The sequence below is a fragment of the Coregonus lavaretus genome (genome assembly GCF_964263955.1).
Source record: "Coregonus lavaretus genome assembly, chromosome: 23".
NCBI classification, from domain to species: domain Eukaryota; kingdom Metazoa; phylum Chordata; class Actinopteri; order Salmoniformes; family Salmonidae; genus Coregonus; species Coregonus lavaretus.
The window spans coordinates 27049462-27071984 of NC_140010.1; the positions used below are offsets into that span (position 1 = coordinate 27049462).

Below are 22523 nucleotides of genomic sequence, written 5' to 3' on the forward strand. Positions count from 1 at the left end.
CTGGCCTGCTAGCTCCCCTACCTCTACGGAAGCACAGTTCCTGCTCAGCCCAGTCAAAGCTATTTGCTTCTCTGGCACCCCAATGGTGGAACAAGCTCCCCCACGACAGCGGAGTCACTGACCACCTTCCGGAGACACTTGAAACCCTACCTCTTTAAGGAATACCTGGAATAGTATAAAGTAATCCTTCTACCCCCCCCCCCCCCCAATCAAAAAATAATAAAGTGGTTGTCCCACTGGCTATCATAAGTTGAATGCACCAATTTGTAAGTCGCTCTGGATAAGAGCGTCTGCTAAATGACGTAAATGTAAAAGCATTATGAAGCATATAAATATGTCTGGATTTGATTATAGCTTTGATCAGCATGAAAATTCAGTTTAAAGATGTACATTAAAGACATTTAATGAGCCCAAGCCCAATAAAGTCCAAATGATTGTGACATTATCCAATACATATGATATAGGCTAATGCACATTACGCACGACAGAAAAACATAAAAGCCCATAGACATAGCTAGCTATATGCTCTCTTGGGTAAATAAACTAAACTAATTTTGTTGAGTGTGAACTGTATTACTGTACTGTTTTGTATTATAATGTATTATGATGATAAAGCAGAAGAGAACATGTGATTCAAGTGTTAAACAAATCAATATATATTTTATATTTGAGATTCTTCATATAGCCACCCTTTGCCTTAATGACAGCTTTGCACACTCTTGGCATTCTCTCAACCAGCTTCATGAGGTAGTCACATGGAATTCATTTCAATTAACAGGTGTGCCATCTTAAAAGTTAATTTATTTCCTTCTTAATGCATTTGAGCCAATCAGTTTTGTTGTGACAAGGTAGGGGGGGTATACAGAAGATAGCCCTATTTGGTAAAATACTATTGGTATAAGAAATGCAACAAAAAATGTATGTCCAACAAGCTATTCTATTCTAGCTTTTCCTGCATGGGACTCCAAGAGCTAAGGAGCGTTTTTTAAGGAGAGGCCAGCGGCGCACACGTGCTGGCGTATTGCACAAGAGATAGAGGCTTTAAGTTAGAAGCTTATTAAGCATAACACATCATTCATTAGCTAAATATAAGGCTAATACTGCATTTAATTCATTACCTGAAAGAGGTAGGCTAGGACATCTATATATAGTATACAGTATCAATCTAGAACAGGATTATTATCTATTTTGGATGAAATTTGAATGGAGTTGATGGAGAGAGAGAGAGAAAGACAAAGTGCTCGCCCGTTCACTGATTTAACGCAACGATATTCGAGTGATAGGCTGTTTTAAAACTCGGGAGCTGCAATAAAAACAAAATCTTTACAATTAAAAAACAAGGTGACCCCCGAAAGCCAGATGGAGATGGGTAAATTAGATGTGCATTCGATCTTTATATTTCTGTAGCATAGAATATGCGGCAGCAAATGCAGGCCTACCTGTCACAAGGGGGAAAAAGTTACCATGATGAGATGATAGGTCTACATGTATTGTGAACTGCGCTCCATACTGAGATGGGCTGTCTGTCACCACCCTGAGCTAAGGCCGTAGAGAAGCCAGATTTAGACAATGCATACATTTTAAAAGTTTCCTTTCACGCCTTGCTGTTCATATCATTTATTGTAATTTACCCGTTTCTCATAGTTATTTATCCCGGGAAAGGGGAGTGGTTTTGGGCGGTAAATCCCAGTAACCGGGTTCCCGCCATTCAACCCTACACCCATATTCAAGCGTGCGCACACACACACACACACACACACACACACACACACACAGTGAAGTAGTCCCAGGCAGCTATGACATTACCTTGGTGTCCTATATGTTCCTCACCTGGGGGAGTGTAGGCATCCATGGAGGACTGCACGACCAGGGAGCGGCGTTTGGAGGGCATGGGTACTGCCATCTTACCACGCTCCTTCTGTTTGGCCAGAGCTGCCTGCACAGCCTCTGTGTGGACATCTGCAACACACACAGGGTAGGACGGACATGTTGTAAGGCCACAAACTCACAGATTTCATCTTTATTCTGGGAACACGCAAGTGAAACGTAACTACACTGCTCAAAAAAATTAAAGGAACACTTAAACAACACAATGTAACTCCAAGTCAATCACACTTCTGTGAAATCAAACTGTCCACTTAGGAAGCAACACTGATTGACAATACATTTCACATGCTGTTGTGCAAATGGAATAGACAACAGGTGGAAATTATAGGCAATTAGCAAGACACCCCCAATAAAGGACTGGTTTTGCAGTTGGTGACCACAGACCACTTCTCAGTTCCTATGCTTCCTGGCTGATGTTTTGGTGACTTTTGAATGCTGGCAGTGCTTTCACTCTAGTGGTAGTATGAGACGGAGTCTACAACCCACACAAGTGGCTCAGGTAGTGCAGCTCATCCAGGATGGCACATCAATGCGAGCTGTGCCAAGAAGGTTTGCTGTGTCTGTCAGCTTAGTGTCCAAAGCATGGAGGCGCTACCAGGAGACAGGCCAGTACATCAGGAGATGTGGAGGAGGCCGTAGGAGGGCAACAACCCAGCAGCAGGACTGCTACCTCCGCCTTTGTGCAAGGAGGAGCAGGAGGAGCACTGCCAGAGCCCTGCAAAATGACCTCCAGCAGGCCACAAATGTGCATGTGTCTGCTCAAACGGTCAGAAACAGACTCCATGAGGGTGGTATGAGGGCCCGACATCCACAGGTGGGGGTTGTGCTTACAGCCCAACACCGTGCAGGACGTTTGGCATTTGCCAGAGAACACCAAGATTGGCAAATTCGCCACTGGCGCCCTGTGCTCTTCATAGATGAAAGCAGGTTCACACTGAGTCTGGAAACGCTGTGGAGAACGTTCTGCTGCCTGCAACATCCTCCAACATGACCGGTTTGGCGGTGGGTCAGTCATGGTGTGGGGTGGCATTTCTTTGGGGGGGCCGCACAGCCCTCCATGTGCTTGCCAGAGGTAGCCTGACTGCCATTAGGTACCGAGATGAGATCCTCAGACCCCTTGTGAGACCATATGCTGGTGCGGTTGGCCCTGGGTTCCTCCTAATGCAAGACAATGCTAGACCTCATGTGGCTGGAGTGTGTCAGCAGTTCCTGCAAGAGGAAGGCATTGATGCTATGGACTGGCCCGCCCGTTCCCCAGACCTGAATCCAATTGAGCACATCTGGGACATCATGTCTCGCTCCATCCACCAACGCCACGCTGCACCACAGACTGTCCAGGAGTTGGCGGATGCTTTAGTCCAGGTCTGGGAGGAGATCCCTCAGGAGACCATCCGCCACCTCATCAGGAGCATGCCCAGGCGTTGTAGGGAGGTCATACAGGCACGTGGAGGCCACACACACTACTGAGCCTCATTTTGACTTGTTTTAAGGACATTACATCAAAGTTGGATCAGCCTGTAGTGTGGTTTTCCACTTTAATTTTGAGGGTGACTCCAAATCCAGACCTCCATGGGTTGATACATTTGATTTCCATTGATAATTTTTGTGTGATTTTGTTGTCAGCACATTCAACTATGTAAAGAAAAAAGTATTTAATAAGATTATTTCATTCACTCAGATCTAGGATGTGTAATGCACATGCTATATTTTACTGAACACTATGGGCCAGTTTCCCAGACACAGATTAAGCCTAGTCTTGGACTAATTAACACTTTCAATAGACAATCTCCATTGAAAATTACTTTTAGTCTAGCACTAGACCGGGAAACCGTTCTGTGTCCGGGAAACTGGCTAAAAATAATCTAACAACATATCATCTAAGAACAACAATTACATGCCTGTAGCCACTCTTTTTAAAAAGCATGGAAGATTGGGATGTAACCATCACTCTGAACATTGATGAAAAACGACTTCAGAAGATCCACAGTGTATGTACAGTAAAAAGCTAAATTGTTCACTGCTGCTCCTCTTAAAGTGGTAGTTCCTCTTCTACACTGGGGACTCCACCTCTGTTGGCTGCTCACAAAAAGCAAGACAACATCTCACACTATGTCAACTAATCTTACCAAAGAGCGAGCTTGGTTTTAGTGAGGAAAAACAATTGCCAGTAACCTACGCCCTTTATGTCATGATGCTTTAGTGGCTCTGTTTCGTAATGGCCATTGAGAACAGGCTATATTTGCATCCCAAATGGCACCCTATTCCCTTTATAGTGCACTACTTTGAGCACATAGGGCTCTGGTCAAAAGTCACAACGAGTGCACTATATAGGTAATAGGGTGCCATTTGGGATGCATGCAAAGCCTTGGTGGTTGTCAGGTATTCTTTAATTCAACATTAATCCTGTTTTTATAGGGCTGTATTTTAGGGACCTCTGTGTCTATTGGCTGCTCCCTCTATGGCTGGGTCTGAATAATGTCCCAATAATGTCCTCAGACAACTGGGGCTTAATGTGAGATCATTGTGTTCAGCCCTATAATAGGCTATTACAGATGAAAAAATTAAGAGCATCAATAGCAGTGTGTACGGTAAGGTCCTGTGTAGTTCAGTTGGTAGAGCATGGCGCTTGCAACACCAGGGTTGTGGGTTCGTTTCCCACGGGGGGCCTGTATGAAAATGTATGCACTCACTAAATGTAAGTCGCTCTGGATAAGAGTGTCTGCTAAATGACTAAAATGTAAAATGTAAGGCTAAGCACTGGTAAAACACAACACAACCCATGATTCAACACAACCCATGATTCAACACAACCCATGATTCAACACAACCCATGATTCAACACAACCCATGATTCAGCTTTTATAGACTATAGTACTGGCATGTTACAATAGGTATTGTGTCACACCAGTAAATCAAATTCAGGTTTTCTATCTGTGCTTGGCAGTTGTTGTTACTACAGACTGTAGCCGTGGTTGCCAACTGGACTACAGCTAGGACTGTTGCAAAGCTAGTCCTGTAAATGTGTGTTCCACATGGCATCCTATTGTCTACATAATGTGTAGCAGAGCTCTGGTCAATAGTAGTGCACTATATAAGGATTAGGGTGCCATTTGAGACACAGACAATGTGTTTCTAAGACGAGGCTGGAGCGCGGTGCCAGAATCTGTGGCTGCTGTGTTGAAGCAGAGCCATTTGTCTGCGAGAGAGAGGGGGAGGGGGAGGTGACTACTAATGAAGCAAGCTGTTGAGCTGGTAATAGCATAAGTGGTTCATTGGTATACAATAAATAAGAGTGATAAACATTAAACAGCATTAAGGGGTAAATAAAAAGGTGTTGAGCTTGTTTTTATGCTATTAGTATTAAGAGTGAGATTAACAAAAACAAAGCTTTTGCTAATTATGTTACCGCAAACCTGGACATTTTATTTAGTGGTAAAAATGCAGTGCTCCATTAGTGTTCCTATACTGTCCTATAGTAACTGACTAGAACTACAAACTGTATAACATGATTTTGAGGATTGTGCTACTGTTTGGGTTGAGGGAAATTAACTGCCACTACCTCGCTTTCCAACCAAGATGCAAACTGAAGTGAAGAGGAAATTCAGCAACTCTTGGCGGTAAGAGGAAGTTGATAAAAATACTGTTTGGAGTTTCTTTGTGTGAAGTTGAAAGGTGTCGTTGTCCTACCTGATCTGTAGCGTTCGTCCCGGGAGCCAGAGGAGCGGCGGCGGTGGTAGCGAGAGGAGGAGCCGGGGGTGACGGGGGTTCTCCTCTCGTGGGGCACAGAGGGGTCCATCCCTGGGGGGGAAGAAGAGGAAGACAGAGTTACCTACAGCACAGCCTGGCCTGACCACCATCACCACAGCAACTGGTACTAGATTACAGAGGCCTTTCCCATGGGCGCTACAGACAGAACACAGCAGACTCTAGTATGCTGTTTTTACACATGGATACTAGTTGTTCCTGCCAAAACCAGCACCTGGATCTAAACACACTGCTGTGCACAGGGGTTTCTCTTTCTTTTTTGCATGGCAGATACTAGCCTATTATAGATGATATTATGAGCATATAGTGGTGTACTGTACAGTATAAGGATAACATGAATAGATTGATGAAAAATAGAGGGAAAATAATTCATTATACAGTCTGCATCTACATGGTTAAACTGAGTATCGGTATTATTTATTCTGGCAGGCACATCAACTTTATTTCACCAAACTCTAAGACATCCATGGACATTATTGGCTATTATTCCAGTCTGTCTGGCAAGGTATTGTTACGCTCCATTTAAACGGAGGGTCCCCTCAATTAACCCTGTTTCCTATTAAATCCATCAGGGGACTGGGTCACTCACCCTGTCAATCTGCATCCCAAATGGAATCATATTCCCTACATAGTACACTACTTTTGAGCAGAGCCTATGGGCTCTGGTCAAAAGTAGTGCACTATATAGGGAATAAGATGCCATTTGGGATGCACCTAGCCTCTCATTGTCAATTACAGCATAGTGGCAATCAGCCCCTGAACCTCAACAAGGTCGCTCTCTGGATGAGACGATTTTCAGGGTAAATCCTATACACACAACAGTTACAATAACTCTCACAAACAACTGTTTACTATTATTCTACTGTTGCAGACAGTCTGCTAGCTAGACAACACAAAGCTAGTGCTCTATGACTGATGCTACAATGGCTTTCGACTAAATCTCCATTGTCTTCATTACTGCCCAACACAACAAAGAAACAATGAAATAATAATAATAATAATAAATAATATGCCATTTAGCAGACGCTTTTATCCAAAGCGACTTACAGTCATGCGTGCATACATTTTTCGTGTATGGGTGGTCCCGGGGATCGAACCCACTACCTTGGCGTTACAAGCGCCGTGCTCTACCAGCTGAGCTACAGAGGACCACAATAATCAAAGCTCTAAGCATGAGCTTCAGCAATGCAGCCATTTGTAATAGTCTAGGTAAGTGCCTCAAAAAGCGGATCACTTTCTGCTCTGCTATAATGACCATTGGTTTATCACTGAGACGTTTGATAGATTGATGATCCCATTCCCCCTTCCTATTGCAGATTGACAAGCACAGAGAACACTCATCCACATACACACGCACACCTTAAAGGAAATCAACCTCAGTCTCTTCTGTTCCTGTCCGCCTTTCACAGGGAAATATGCTAAATTCAATAAGAGGCTCGATGGAGGAGTCCGTGACCTCAATAGTAACAACATACATAGATTGGTAAAGATTTCTGAATGTGTTTTAAGGTCCGAAATTTTAGCCTGAAGAATTTCTCAAAGACAAAGACTCCCTTAGGGGAGTCACCTATAATAGGGTTTGAATTAGAGCTACCTGTAGTACACAGAGATACTGAGTGAAGACAGCGCTTTTTCAAGCTGCACTATATAGATCTCAATGGTTTAGATAGTCTTGCACTGCCAGGCATCACTTAGTAAACCTGGAATGGCCTGAGTCGAGGCTAGATAGAGAAAGGTTGTTGCTGGTGTTCTAAATGGCAATGCACATGCATTAACAGGGTCGTTCCACCAATTAACGTAGTGAAAAACACACATTATTTCACCTATTTTAACGTTATCATAAAGAGCACATGTTCAACGTAATAAAAAACACGTTTTCCCATAAATAAATAAAATACTATAGTAAGTGCATAGTAGCCCTTTACAGTTGTACCCATACAGTTCCTTCGGAAAGTATTCAGACCGCTTGACTTTTTCCACATTTTGTTACGTTACAGCCTTATTCTAAAATGGATTAAATAAATAAAAATATCTCAGCAATCTACACACAATACCCCATAATGACGAAGCAAAAACAGGTTTGTAGACATTTTTGCTAATTTATTAAAAATAAAAAACAGAAATACCTTATTTACATAAGTATTCAGACCCTTTGCTATCAGCTCAGATGCATCCTGTTTCCATTGATCATTCTTGAGATGTTTCTACAACTTGATAGGAGTCCACCTGTGGTAAATTCAATTGATTGGACATGATTTGGAAAGGTACACACCTGTCTATATAAGGTGTTGACAGTTGACAGTGCATGTCAGAGCAAAAACCAAGCCATGAGGTCGAAGGAATTGTCCGTAGAGCTCAGAGACAGGATTGTGTCGAGGCACAGATCTGGGGAAGGGTACCAATTTTTTTTTGCAGCATTGAAGGTCCCCAAGAACACAGTGGCCTCCATCATTCTTAAATGGAAGAAGTTTGGAACCACCAAGACTCTTCCTAGAGCTGGCCGCCTGGCCAAACTGAGCAATCGGGGGAGAAGGTCCTTGGTCAGGAAGGTGACCAAGAACCCGATGGTCACTCTGACAGAGCTCTAGAGTTCCTCTGTAGAGATGGGAGAACCTTCCAGAAGGTCAACCATCTCTGCAGCACTCCAGCAAGAGGCCTTTATGGTAGAGTGGCCAGACGGAAGCCCCTCAGTAAAAGGAACATGACAGTCCACTTGGAGTTTGCCAAAAGGCACCTAAAGAAGATTGAACGCTTTGGCCTGAATGCCAAGAGTCACGTCTGGAGGAAACCTGGCACCATCCCTACGGTGAAGCATGGTGGTGGCAGCATCATGCTGTGGGGATGTTTTTCAGCGGCAGGGACTGGGAGACTAGTCAGGATCGAGGGAAAGATGAACGGAGCAAAGTACAGAGAGATCCTTGATGAAAACCTGCTCCAGAGCGCTCAGGACCTCAGACTGGGGCGAAGGTTCACCTTCCAAAGGGACAACGACCCTAAGCACACAGCCAAGACAATGCAGGAGTGGCTTCGGGACAAGTCTCTGAATGTCCTTGAGTGGCCCAGCCAGATCCCGGACATCAACCCTATCTAACATCTCTGGAGAGACCTGACAATAGCTGTGCAGCAATGCTCCCCATCCAACCTGACAGAGCTTGAGAGGATACAGGAGTGCCAAGCTTGTAGCATCATACCAAAGAAGACTCGATGCTGTAATCGCTTTCAACAAAGTACTGAGTAAAGGGTCTGAATACTGATGTAAATGTAATATTTCCGTTTTATTTAATAAATATAAATTGGCTAAAAATGTCCAAAAACCTGTGTTTGTTTTATCATTATGGGGTATTGTGTGTAGATTGATCAATTTTAGAATAAGGCTGTAATGTAACAAAATCTGGAATAAGTCAAGGGGTCTGAAAAGCGCCTGAATTGGAACGCAAGTGGCTGTGCAGTAACATGCTATACATGTCAGAGCTCAGGGTCTCCGCTTCACAGCTTTGTATGGATTTTGACCCTTTCTGAACTTGATCACCGCGCGCGACAAGAAGTTGCCCTCATCTCTCTCGCTAATTGGGCAACTTTTGCACATTTTTGTTGACTGAGTGAGGGAAATGCTGTAAATTATGAGGACTTGATGCGTTTTAAAAGATGAGACCTTGAGGATTATAATAAATACCACTTTGATGTCATACAAGCAAGCCAAACACCCGTGAGTCCAAACATGCACTTCCCATTTCCATATCATAATACTAATGTCATATACAGTGTCAACGTTTATGATCACTATGTTTGATGTACAGTTACTAGATGACATGGCGTCATACCCTGGGTTGTTCTGAACAGAACGAGCCTATCTTTGTCTATTTTGAAGAACATTTGCCTTGGAACACGCATCTGAATGCACTCATGACTCCTTTCTATGCACACCATAATAACGATCTGTTTCTCTGAATTGCCTTCAAAGCCTAACACTAAGATTGTATTTTATAATTTAGCTAGTCATGTTGGCAATAGAATAAGCTTTCAAATTATGCCCACCTGACCCAGATTGCAATTTATAATGGACCGTTTTTGGGTTGCATAAACATCAGTAATTGTGTGATGGCGGGGATGCAGGGTTGTGATCCAAATGAAACAACTGCAAGTGTCCTTGCGCTAGTTCCTCAATGGTACAGCTAGGAGAGCTCAAAGCACCTTATACACTACATGTTCAAAGGTTTGTGGACACCTGCTCATCGAACATCTCATGAGCATTAATATGGAGTTCCTAATTTAACCTAGTTGTGGGGAATCCACTGATGAATGTATTATCTTACAAACCACTTACAGTAAAGTCTGTTTGTCCTGGACCTCCACTTCCCAATCAATAGATTTCCACTTGAGACCAGTACAGTATCTGTTTCATGTATGTGCTCAGACTTCTCAGACTCACTGTGGTGCACTGGGCTAGAGACTCAGAGGAAACAACCATCACACTACTGGCATAACTGTCTGCTGTCTCAGCCTTTTATTTACTTGATGAGAATACCTGGCCCCATGTGAGGACCGACTAGGATTGCAAAACTTCCAACCGGGATTTCTAGAGAACCTAGGAACTTTGGGAAAGTTACCGGAATTTTGCAACCCTAGTCACAGACCAGGCATTCTCATGACACTCCACTGACCTTTCTAATGGTTCTGCAGTGGTAGCCAGCAGAGTGTACAAGTGGTTATTAGATTCCTGAGTAACAGTTGGTAAGAGGGTGGTGAAGGAGCCATTTCATCTGGGAGCCATTTCAGACCGACCGTACACCCACCGCCAAATTAAGCCCTGTGATGGTGCTTGAATATATTACCCTTAGATTATTATTATTATAGTAAGGCACTTTACATGTCTGGCACTGTCTCGCCCCGGCCATGACATTTTAACGGCACATTATATTTCTGTAATACGATTGGTTTTCAGCAGCCACCCCGTAGAGGGTGAATAGGGCTGGGAGAGAGCCTGGGAGGAAGGCTCACACACAGCAATGCTATACAGTGCTACAGAGCATCTCAAAATTGAGTAATGGACAGATCTGCCTGTCTCTAAAATGGCACCCCATTCCCGATAATACTTTTGACTAGAGCCTATGGGGCCATTCGGGACGCAGCTTAGAACAGTTTGACATCCACCGACAGCAGTAGGCTTGCGAGGAATGGAGTGGCTCCATTTTGGATGAGAGATTTTACTGCACTATAATACAAAACTTAACTGGGCAGGTCTTGTGTTCAGAGGGCCATAATGTGACGAGCTACAGGAGGTTGTGTGTAAAGGAGGACCTCATGTTCATTATGCATGTCTCTTTACAGGCACAATGAGTGGACATGGGGGCACCTTTTAGACTAGCAAGTTATTTTACACACTTGGCTAGTTTCAGACATAGCATACGTCCCAAATGGCACCTTACTCTCTACTAAGCGCACTACTTTTGACCAGGGACATTGTGCCATTTGGGAGGCAACCATTCAGTAAATTCTGTGTGTTCGACTTATTATGTTCAATGGGATTTAAGTAATAACATTAGTGTGAGGTAGATTGAATGTATCCTCCTAAAACTATAACATAGTCTGCCTTAAAGACATAAATAACTGAAACACTGTTGTATCACAGAGAATAACGAGGGGCTTTCTCATATCTGAAGGCTCCATGGCACTGTAGACACCATATGGCATGATATTCAATTACACACACACACACACACACACACACACACACACACACACACACACACACACACACACACACCTCATCTAGGCTGTCTGCTGCCATACCTGCTTACGGTTCATGCCAAGTGGCCTAGATTCACTTGGATTCAATAGATTCAGTGTATGGGCAGTTAAAATATGTATTTGAGACAAATGTTCCCCAACACACACACACAAAAAACCCCTCAGTAAAGGCATACTGTACTTACAATTGTACTGCTTTTATAGCACTAGTCAGGGAATTTGAAAAAAGCTATGAAGATTGCCTCCAATGGCATATAGTTAATTTTTCATTAGTCAATGTCTTGGTAGAACAGGGGTGTCAAACATGTGTCCTGGGGCCTTTGGTGACCTGCCGTCTGATGGAATATAACGCAGACTGCATCCCTAATGGAACCCTATTCCCTTTATAGTGGGCTCCCGAGTGGCGCAGTGGTCTAAGGCACTGCATCTCAGTGCTTGAGGTGTCACTTCACTGGTTCGATTCCAGGTTGTATCACAACCGGCCGTGATTGGGAGTCTCATAGGGCGGCGCACAATTGGCCCAGCGTCGTCCGGGTTTGGCCGGTGTAGGCCGTCATTGTAAATAAGAATTTGTTCTTAACTGACTTGCCTAGTTAAATAAAGGTAAAACTACTTTTGTAGCGCACTATATAGAGAATAAGGTACCATTTGGGACACAGATCCTCACTATCATTTGAAAATATTAGATGTTGGGGCCATTGTTATACAGTCCTCTGTGAGCACAAAAGAGCTTTGTCATTGGTGTCTTCTGGGTCAACAATGAGCATTTCTTCTGACCTGATTTATTTTTCAAAATGTCCGCTTGGATATCAGAACTTTGATAGCCCTGTTGTAGAACATCACAGACATGAGATAGAGGGTTATAGCTAAGCGGAACTGCAACCTACACATCCATTACAGTTACGTTATGCCTAATTTGGTGCTAATGGGACGAAATGGAAAATGAATGAATAAAACAAATTGAAAAGTGAGGGAATGTAAAATCTACTGTTCCTCTGTCGTTCTATAGCTTTCAAGACCTAATAGTGAGAACATTATTCATTAGACTAGGTCTGTGAGATTATATTAGTTAGGTCTAACCATGATTAACATACTGTACATAAGCAAGAGTTAGGCCTTTGTATATTTAGACTAATAAGAATGAATCAGTCATTTCCCCCACTAGTCTTGAACCTATATATACCCAGTGACTTGGGAGGGCAGAGAATCTGAGATGACTATTGTGTTAGACAACAAGCTTTGGGTTTGAGGTATGCAGTCTATTACAAAACAAAAGACCTCTACTCCAGAATCCATATTATTTCAGAACTCTACTCCAGAATCCATATCCCTCTTTCCAGATCAGTTGAGACAGACATTATAATTGTTTTAATTGGAGGGGTATTTACCTTTACCTGGTGCCTGAGGGAGGAAGGCCCCAATTAATTTGGACCTCTTCTTTTCATAGCCTTTCTGTGTGATGTCACCTGCCAAAGGAGGAGAGGAAAACTACCGTTAGTGAAACGGAAGGATATAGAATAATAGAACCTTAACATTGTATCTACTTCTCTAGGGCTCTTAGGCCTATTCAGAGATCTGCATGCTGCTACAGTATCACTGCTACCAGACCACACTATCCATGACTTCAGCAGATGACAGTATTCAACAGGTTAAGCTGGTTGGTTGATCGCTGATACGCGTTGTCCTTTTTTATACTGAAGATGGGTGTTTAGCGCTAGGTTGGACAAACAGGAAGCGACAGAGATAGAACGAGGGAGGGAGGAACAAGAAAGGAGAGAAGTGTGGGTTGGAGTGACTGTAGTAAGTGTCAGTGATGAATAAGACAGAGCCCCATCTGCCAGTGTGTATTACTCACCAAGGCCTGGTGCCCTCACAGGTAATAAGGAGAGGCTGGGGGACAGAGGGGCGTGGAAGGGCAGAGGGCTCGGACGCTAGTCACAGAATCTGGCTTCTCTAACCAGCTGTCTGTAGCTCTCAGAGCAGGGGAAGCAGATGTGAGTGTGTGTGTGCCTACATGCATGCTTGTGGGTGTGTGTGCGTGTTGTTGGCAGGTTTGGCAAATCCACTTTGATTGAACTCAATGACCGGAGTGGATAAGGAATGAGCAGCAACAGTCTGGCAGTGAGATGAGGAAGGAAGGAGGCAACCTGGACATTTAGCTCATCAACCAACCACAATAGAGCATTGATGACACTGATGGACACAACATTGATGACAACATGGCTGATAGACAATCCAAGCAGCAACAAGACGGACATTCAAACACTTCAGGCATTGAAGATGCAGAGCATACGATTTCAACTGGAAGGGTTACATTAATATAGGTGCATAAAGGCAACTTTATACTCATAGTAAAAGCAGTAATGTCCATTAGAAAGCTCAGTAGTACCCAGGTCTGTTCATGAAATCAGCAATACATTAAAATAACAGAACTGTCAATAACAATAATACACCACATGGCCAAAAGTATGTGGACACCTGCTCGTCGAACATCTCATTCCAATATCATGGGCATTAATATGGAGTTGGTCCCCCCTTTGCTGCTATAACAGCATCCACTCTTCTGGGAAGGCTTTCCATTAGATGTTGGAACATTGCTGCAGGGACCTGCTTCCATTCAGCCACAAGAGCATTAGTGAGGTCGGACACTGATGTTAGGCGATTAGGCCTGGCTCGCAGTTGGCGTTCCAATTCATCAAAAAAGGTGTTCGATGGGGTTGAGGTCAGGGCTCTGAGCAGGCCAGTCAAGTTCTTCCACACCGATCTCAACAAACCATTTCTGTATGGACCTCGCTTTGTGCACGGGGGAATTGTCATGCTCAAACAGGAAAGAGCCTTCCCCAAACTGTTGCCACAAAGTTAGAAGCACAGAATCGTCTAGAATGTCATTGTATGCTTTAGCATTAAGATTTCCCTTCACTAGAACTAAGGGGCCTAGCCCGAACCATGAAAAACAGCCCCAGACCAATATTCCTCCTCCACCAAACTTTACAGTTGGCACTATGCATTCAGGCAGGTAGCGTTTTCCTGGCATCCACCAAACCCAGATTCGTCTGTCGGACTGCCAGATGGTGAAGCGTGATTCGTCACTCCAGAGAACACGTTTCCACTGCACAAAAGTCCAACGGCGGCGAGCTTTACACCACTCCAGGCGACGCTTGGCATTGGCTTGTGTGCGGCTGCTTGGCCATGGAAACCCATTTCCCAACGAACAGTTCTTGTGCTGACATTGCTTCCAGAGGCAGTTTGGAACTCAGTAGTGAGTGTTGCAAACGGGGACAGACGATTTTTACACGCTACGCACTCGGCAGTCCTGTTCTGTGAGTTTGTGTGGCCTACCACTTTGCGGCTGAGCTCGTAGATGTTTCCACTTCACAATAACAGCACTTACAGTTGACTGGGGCAGCTCTAGCAGGGCAGAAATTTGATGAACTGACTTGTTGGAAAGGTGGCATCCTATGACGGGTGCCACGTTGAAAATCAATTAGCTTTTCAGTATGGGCCATTCTACTGTTTGTCTATGGAGATTGCATGGCTGTGTGCTCGATGTTATACACCGGTCAGCAACGGGTGTGGCTGAAATAGCCTAATTCACAAATGTGTGTAGATTAGGCTTTCGGACTCCCTTAAACGTTTATTATATATTCTAGATTTCAAAACACAGAGGGCAGAGGGGGAGGCAGAGAGGGTTAAGGCAGAGGGGGTTAAGGCAGAGGGGGTTAAGGCAGAGGGGGTTAAGGCAGAGGGGGGAGGGAGTCAGCGGTGGGAGGAAGCAGAGGTGGGAGGCAGGGCACATGGTACTAATTAGCGTCTCCAGTAGGAGAGCTCCCGCCCCAGTGAGACTGTGGATGCAGCAGCGCGGCAGGGACTGGTAAACATATGAATATTTAACCAAACTACCATAGTCTCTATACCAGCCCAGTCTGGTTGAACAGAAGGCTGTCTGGAAGGAGGCCTGACCTTGTTTCAGGCATACAGAGCGGATGGACGCACATGTGAAGTCTGCACCAATACACGGCACGCCAAAGATACCATGACTGAATAGCCTACACCACAAAACAACATAGGCTACAGCACAACCCACTGTGAAGCTTTATACACATACACACAGATCAAGCATCTTCTTGGCACGATGCACTGATATTCGGGGAAGCGATCCAAGCCAAATTGAAATTAATTTGTCAACTTTGCTAGCTTTGGATTAGAGATTTCCTGATGAGATCATGCTGCATCAGGGAGTAAGCAGTAACCCAGGAGAACAGACAGACAGAGATGGAAAGAGAGACAGAGACAGACAGACAGACAAACAGAGAGCGGAGATGACACTGGCGTCTGTCTGACTGTATGGTATGCAACCTGTTTGATGGCTTTAGCACATTTACCCGACCAGCTTTGGGGCAAAGTTCTGTTTAAGACCCAGTGAGAGAGAGCTCATCCTCAAACTGCCTCCCTAATGGCACACTAATCCCTACATAGCGCACTACTTTTGACAAGGGCCCATAGGGAATAGTGCACCATTTGGGAAACAGCCTCAGTCGTGTCCTCCAGAGCAGGAGAGGAGACAGCAGGAGACAACGAACAACGAGGCCCTTTAAAAATAGTGAGGGTGACTCATCATGACTTCCCTCCCACGGTGCTGCTGCTACAGCCGTTTATCAGAACCCATCTGCGAGACAGAAACAAGAGATAGGTTTCCACAGACGGGGCTGACAGCAGCCACTCTTAACTTAGACCTAGTCCAAGCCACTGATCACAAGCCACTGAGAAACACACAATAAAGAGGTCCCTTGTTGACAGAAAGAAGACAATGCCACATAGATGGTGACTTGACATATAGAGTTGAACACATTCCACACAAAGCAGTTCCTTGTCCTTTGTCCACAGAAAGTCAGAATGTTGACAGAAAGAAGACAATGCCATAGATGGTGACTTGACATATAGGTTGTGTCCCAAACGACACCCTATATAGGGCTCTGGCCAGAAGTAGTGCACTATAAAGGGAATAGGGTGCCATTTGGAATGCAGCCATAGAGTTAAACACATTTGAAGAGCTTTGAGCACTCTGATGAGTCAATACATTAAAACGCAATACCAGAGGCAACCCCAGATAATTACTGTATAAACCCTTTATGCATATAGTTTTAATTCACTTCTTACTTCTGGAAAGAATACTTGTGGAAATAATTTGCACCAAGTTGAAGTGCAACAGAGCTTAACACTAAAATATGAATGCAGTTCTCTACACTATTCTGTATAGTACAGTGATTTATGCCTGATGCTTTCTATATCTACTCAGTAAGCTGCTACATGCTATGAATAATTTAAGATACATACTGTACTAGACTCCATCCATCCAATGCTCAGTCATTATACTTCCTTTCAGAGACTCCTTCACTTTCAGATGTTCCTTTGGTTTCAAAAACACTGTGCACCAAAGTGGCCATACAAGAGCGCGAGCATACAGTCCAAGTAGGCTAGCATCCTTCACAGTCAATTGCAGGGTGTAGCCCAGTACCCAACACATGAAATGCTTACCGCACAGGAAATGGTGAGTTGGACAAAGAAGTCCTACCTGCTTTTTAGTGCTGACAAAGGTTGCAACCCATACTGCTAGACAGACACACCCATTATCACTCCGCTTTCTACGCCCAGGTTTTTTACATTTTAGCTCAGTTAGTTTTTCTTTACATAGATTGTCCCCAGGAACACTCAGTTGTCCAGCATATGAAAGAGAAAGGAGAACCACACAACACAACAGTGACAAAAACTGTAAGACAGTCTTTGAACATAGAGTAGGAAGGAGGAGGAGCGAGTAGGAGGAGCAGAAATAGGAGGAGCAGGAGGGAGTAGGAGGAGGAGAAATAGGAGGAGCAGGAGGAGGAATGGCATGCTCGATCCTAGTCCTCTCACAGGAATGTTTACGAAACGCTTCCATAGCTGCCCAGGGTCATCTGAAAGTAAAGACTGGACTGACATGACAGGTAAAACACTCACTCTCTCTTGCTTTCACCCAGTCTCTTTCCCTCTCCCTCCTGCTCTCTCCCTCCCTCCCCCTGAGTCTTTCTCTCCCTCCCTCTCCTTCTCTTTATCCCTCTTGCTCTCTGTCTCCTCTCTTTCCCTCCGCATCACAATGTTTATCTCTGCTGGATGTAATGGGGAAACAATCAAATCAGCACCATTTCCTTTTTAGGCGATGCCTGCTGCTGTTGCCGTTGCTGCCTGAGCCTCACTAACGGCCCCTTCCTTTCCCTGTGGCTCCCCGGCCAACCCTGGCTTATATGGTCATCACAGCCAAGGCCCACTTTACAGACAGGCTACTGTACACTACATACTGCATGATGACAGTACAGGGTGTGCCCCAAATGGCACCGTATTCCCTATACAGTGCACTACTTTTGACCAAAGCACTATGGGCCCTAGTCAAAAGTAGTCCACTATATAGGGAATAGGGAGCCAATTGGGGCACAACTTCAGTGTGGAGCTTTAAGGTTTATGTCCCAAGGCTCAGCTATCAGCAAAGGAGAAAAGTACTTGGATCTTACTGGTCAGCAGATACCAAATCTGTCTAACTCATTATAGTTAGTGACTGGGAACTCGGGAGGCACTTATACACACACAGACTCACACAAAGCCTTGAGCGTCGAAGGTTTGTCTGTAATCAGAGCAGAAATCTACGAAGGCAGGCTGACTGACTTCAGATAAGAGCGGTGCAGGTACAGCTGGAGTTCAAATCAAATCAAAATTGTATTTGTCAAATGCGCCGAATACAACAGGCCGAATACAACCTTACCGTGAAAAGCTTAGTTACGAGCCCTTAACCAACAATGCAGAGTAAGAAAAATGTGCTAAGTAAACTAAAGGAAAAATAGAAACAATAAAATAACGAGGCTATATACAATAGGTACCGGTACCTAGATAATGTGCGGGGGTACGGGTTAGTCAAGGTAATACTGTATGGACATGTAGGTGTGTGTATATATATACACTGCTCAAAAAAATAAAGGGAACACTTAAACAACACAATGTAACTCCAAGTCAATCACACTTCTGTGAAATCAAACTGTCCACTTAGGAAGCAACACTGATTGACAATACATTTCACATGCTGTTGTGCAAATGGAATAGACAACAGGTGGAAATTATAGGCAATTAGCAAGACACCCCCCAATAAAGGACTGGTTTTGCAGGTGGTGACCACAGACCACTTCTCAGTTCCTATGCTTCCTGGCTGATGTTTTGGGCACTTTTGAATGCTGGCGGTGCTTTCACTCTAGTGGTAGCATGAGACGGAGTCTACGACCCACACAAGTGGCTCAGGTAGTGCAGCTCATCCAGGATGGCACATCAATGCGAGCTGTGGCAAGAAGGTTTGCTGTGTCTGTCAGCGGTGTCCAGAGCATGGAGGCGCTACCAGGAGACAGGCCAGTACATCAGGAGACGTGGAGGAGGCCGTAGGAGGGCAACAACCCAGCAGCAGGACTGCTACCTCCGCCTTTGTGCAAGGAGGAGCAGGAGGAGCACTGCCAGAGCCCTGCAAAATGACCTCCAGCAGGCCACAAATGTGCATGTGTCTGCTCAAACGGTCAGAAACAGACTCCATGAGGGTGGTATGAGGGCCCGACGTCCACAGGTGGGGTTTGTGCTTACAGCCCAACACCGTGCAGGACGTTTGGCATTTGCCAGAGAACACCAAGATTGGCAAATTCGCCACTGGCGCCCTGTGCTCTTCACAGATGAAAGTATGTTCACACTGAGTCTGGAAACGCCGTGGAGAACGTTCTGCTGCCTGCAACATCCTCCAGCATGACCGGTTTGGCGGTGGGTCAGTCATGGTGTGGGGTGGCATTTCTTTGGGGGGCCGCACAGCCCTCCATGTGCTCGCCAGAGGTAGCCTGACTGCCATTAGGTACCGAGATGAGATCCTCAGACCCCTTGTGAGACCATATGCTGGTGCGGTTGGCCCTGGGTTCCTCCTAATGCAAGACAATGCTAGACCTCATGTGGCTGGAGTGTGTCAGCAGTTCCTGCAAGAGGAAGGCATTGATGCTATGGACTGGCCCGCCCGTTCCCCAGACCTGAATCCAATTGAGCACATCTGGGACATCATGTCTCGCTCCATCCACCAACGCCACGTTGCACCACAGACTGTCCAGGAGTTGGCGGATGCTTTAGTCCAGGTCTGGAAGGAGATCCCTCAGGAGACCATCCGCCACCTCATCAGGAGCATGCCCAGGCGTTGTAGGGAGGTCATACAGGCACGTGGCCACACACACTACTGAGCCTCATTTTGACTTGTTTTAAGGACATTACATCAAAGTTGGATCAGCCTGTAGTGTGGTTTTCCACTTTAATTTTGAGGGTGACTCCAAATCCAGACCTCCATGGGTTGATACATTTGATTTCCATTGATAATTTTTGTGTGATTTTGTTGTCAGCACATTCAACTATGTAAAGAAAAAAGTATTTAATAAGATTATTTCATTCATTCAGATCTAGGATGTGTTATTTTAGTGTTCCCTTTATTTTTTGGAGCAGTATATATATATATATATATATATATATATATATGAACTCAGCAAAAAAAAAGAAACGTCCTCTCACTGTCAACTGCGTTTATTTTCAGCAAACTTAACATGTGTAAATATTTGTATTAACATAACAAGATTCAACAACTGAGACATAAACTGAACAAGTTCCACAGACATGTGACTAAGGGGGGGTCAAAATCAAAAGTAACAGTCAGTATCTGGTGTGGCCACCAGCTGCATTAAGTACTGCAGTGCATCTCCTCCTCATGGACTGCACCAGATTTGCCAGTTCTTGCTGTGAGATGTTACCCCACTCTTCCACCAAGGCACCTGCAAGTTCCCGGACATTTCTGGGGGAAATGACCCTAGCCCTCACCCTCCGATCCAAAAGGTCCCAGACGTGCTCAATGGGATTGAGATGCGGGCTCTTCGCTGGCCATGGCAGAACACTGACATTCCTGTCTTTCACAGAACAAGCAGTATGGATGGTGGCATTGTCATGCTAGAGGGTCATGTCAGGATGAGCCTGCAGGAAGGGTACCACATCAGGGAGGAGGATGTCTTCCCTGTAACGCACAGCATTGAGATTGCCTGCAACGACAACAAGATCAGTCCGATGATGCTGTGACACACCACCCCAGACCATGACAGATCCTCCACCTCCAAATCTATCCCGCTCCAGAGTACAGGCCTCGGTGTAACACGCATTCCTTCGACGATAAATGCGAATCCGACCATCACTCCTGGTGAGACAAAACCGCGACTTGTCAGTGAAGAGCACTTTTTGCCAGTCCTGTCTGGTCCAGCGACGGTGGGTTTGTGCCCATAGGCGACGTTGTTGCCGGTGATGTCTGGTGAGGACCTGCCTTACAACAGGCCTACAAGCCCTCAGTCCAGCCTCTCTCAGCCTATTGCTCTCTCAGCCTGTTGTTGCCATCCTGTACCTGTCCCGCAGGTGTGATGTTCGGATGTACCGATCCCGTGCAGGTGTTGTTACACGTGGTCTGCCACCGCGAGGACGATGAGCTGTCCATCCTGTCTCCCTGTAGCGCTGTCTTAGGCGTCTCACAGTTCGGACATTGCAATTTATTGCCCTGGCCACATCTGCAGTCCTCATGCCTCCTTGCAGCATGCCTAAGGCACGTTCAAGCAGATGAGCAGGGACCCTGGGCAACTTTCTTTTGGTGTTTTTCAGAGTCAGTAGAAAGGCCTCTTTAGTGACCTTAATTGCCTACCGTCTGTAAGCTGTTAGTGTCTTAACGACCGTTCCACAGGTGCATGTTCATTCATTGTTTATGGTTCATTGAACAAGCATGGGAAACAGTGTTTAAACCCTTTACAAAGAAGATCTGTGAAGTTATTTGGATTTTTACGAATTATCTATTATCTTTTTGCTGCGTTTACACACACACATATATACAGGTGAAGTCGGAAGTTTACATACACTTAGGTTGGAGTCATTAAAACTCATTTTTCAACCCCTCCACAAATGTCTAGTTAACAAACTATAGTTTTGGCAAGTCGGTTAGGATGTCTACTTTGTGCATGACAAGTAATTTTTCCAACAATTGTTTACAGACAGATTATTTCACTTATAATTCACTGTATCACAATTCCAGTGGGTCAAAAGTTTACAAACACTAAGTTGACTGTGCCTTTAAACAGCATGGATAATTCCAGAAAATTATGTCATGGCTTTAGAAGCTTCTGATAGGCTAATTGACATAATTTGAGTCAATTGGAGGTGTACCTGTGGATGTATTTCAAGGCCTACCTTCAAACTCAGTGCCTCTTTGCTTGACATCATGGGAAAATCTAAAGAAACCAGCCAAGACCTCAGAAAAAAACATTGTAGACCTCCACAAGTCTGGTTCATGCTTGGGAGCAATTTCCAAATGCCTGAAGGTACCACGTTCATCTGTACAAACAATAGCACGCAAGTATAAACACCATGGGACCACGCAGCCGTCATACCGCTCAGGAAGGAGACACGTTCGGTCTCCTAGAGATGAACGTACTTAGGTGCGAAAAGTGCAAATCAATCCCAGAACAACAGCAAAGGACCTTGTGAAGATGCTGGAGGAAACAGGTAGAAAAGTATCTATATCCACAGTAAAACAAGTCCTATATCGAAATAACATTAAAGGCCACTCAGCAAGGAAGAAGCCACTGCTCCAAAACCACCATAAAAAATCCAGACTAAGGTTTGCAACTGCATAAGGGGACAAAGATCATACGTTTTGGAAAAATGTCCTCTGGTCTGATGAAACTAAAATAGAACTGTTTGGCCATAATGACCATCGTTATGTTTGGAGGAAAAAGGGGGTTACTTGCAAGCCAAAGAACACCATCCCAACCCTGAAGCACTCGGGTGGCAGCATCATGCTGTGGGGGTGCTTTGCTGCAGGAGGGACTGGTGCACTTCACAAAATAGATGGCATCATGAGGAAGGAAACTTATGTGGATATATTGAAGCAACATCTCAAGACATCAGTCAGGAAGTTAAAAATTGGTCGCAAATGGGTCTTCCAAATGGACAATGACCCCAAGCAAACTTCCAAAGTTGTGGCAAAATGGCTTAAGGACAACAAAGTC

The 22523-nt window shown here is 44.7% G+C and overlaps 1 protein-coding gene across 3 annotated transcripts in view; it reads right to left on the bottom strand.

Moving 5' to 3' along the window:
- Positions 1–22523, bottom strand: part of LOC311099124 (disco-interacting protein 2 homolog C) — a 249690-nt gene that overhangs the window by 86037 nt on the left and 141130 nt on the right. The window contains exons 2-4 of one of the 3 annotated variants that reach the window (XM_084139778.1): positions 12795–12866; positions 5575–5685; positions 1831–1959 (exon numbers count right to left, since the gene is read on the bottom strand). In XM_084139778.1, the coding sequence (XP_083995904.1) occupies positions 1831–1959; positions 5575–5685; positions 12795–12866 (312 nt within the window). Of the gene's footprint in view, positions 1–1806; positions 1960–5574; positions 5686–12788; positions 12867–22523 lie in introns of all 3 variants that reach the window. The other 2 variants (XM_084139777.1, XM_084139776.1) reach the window with 2 other exon arrangements.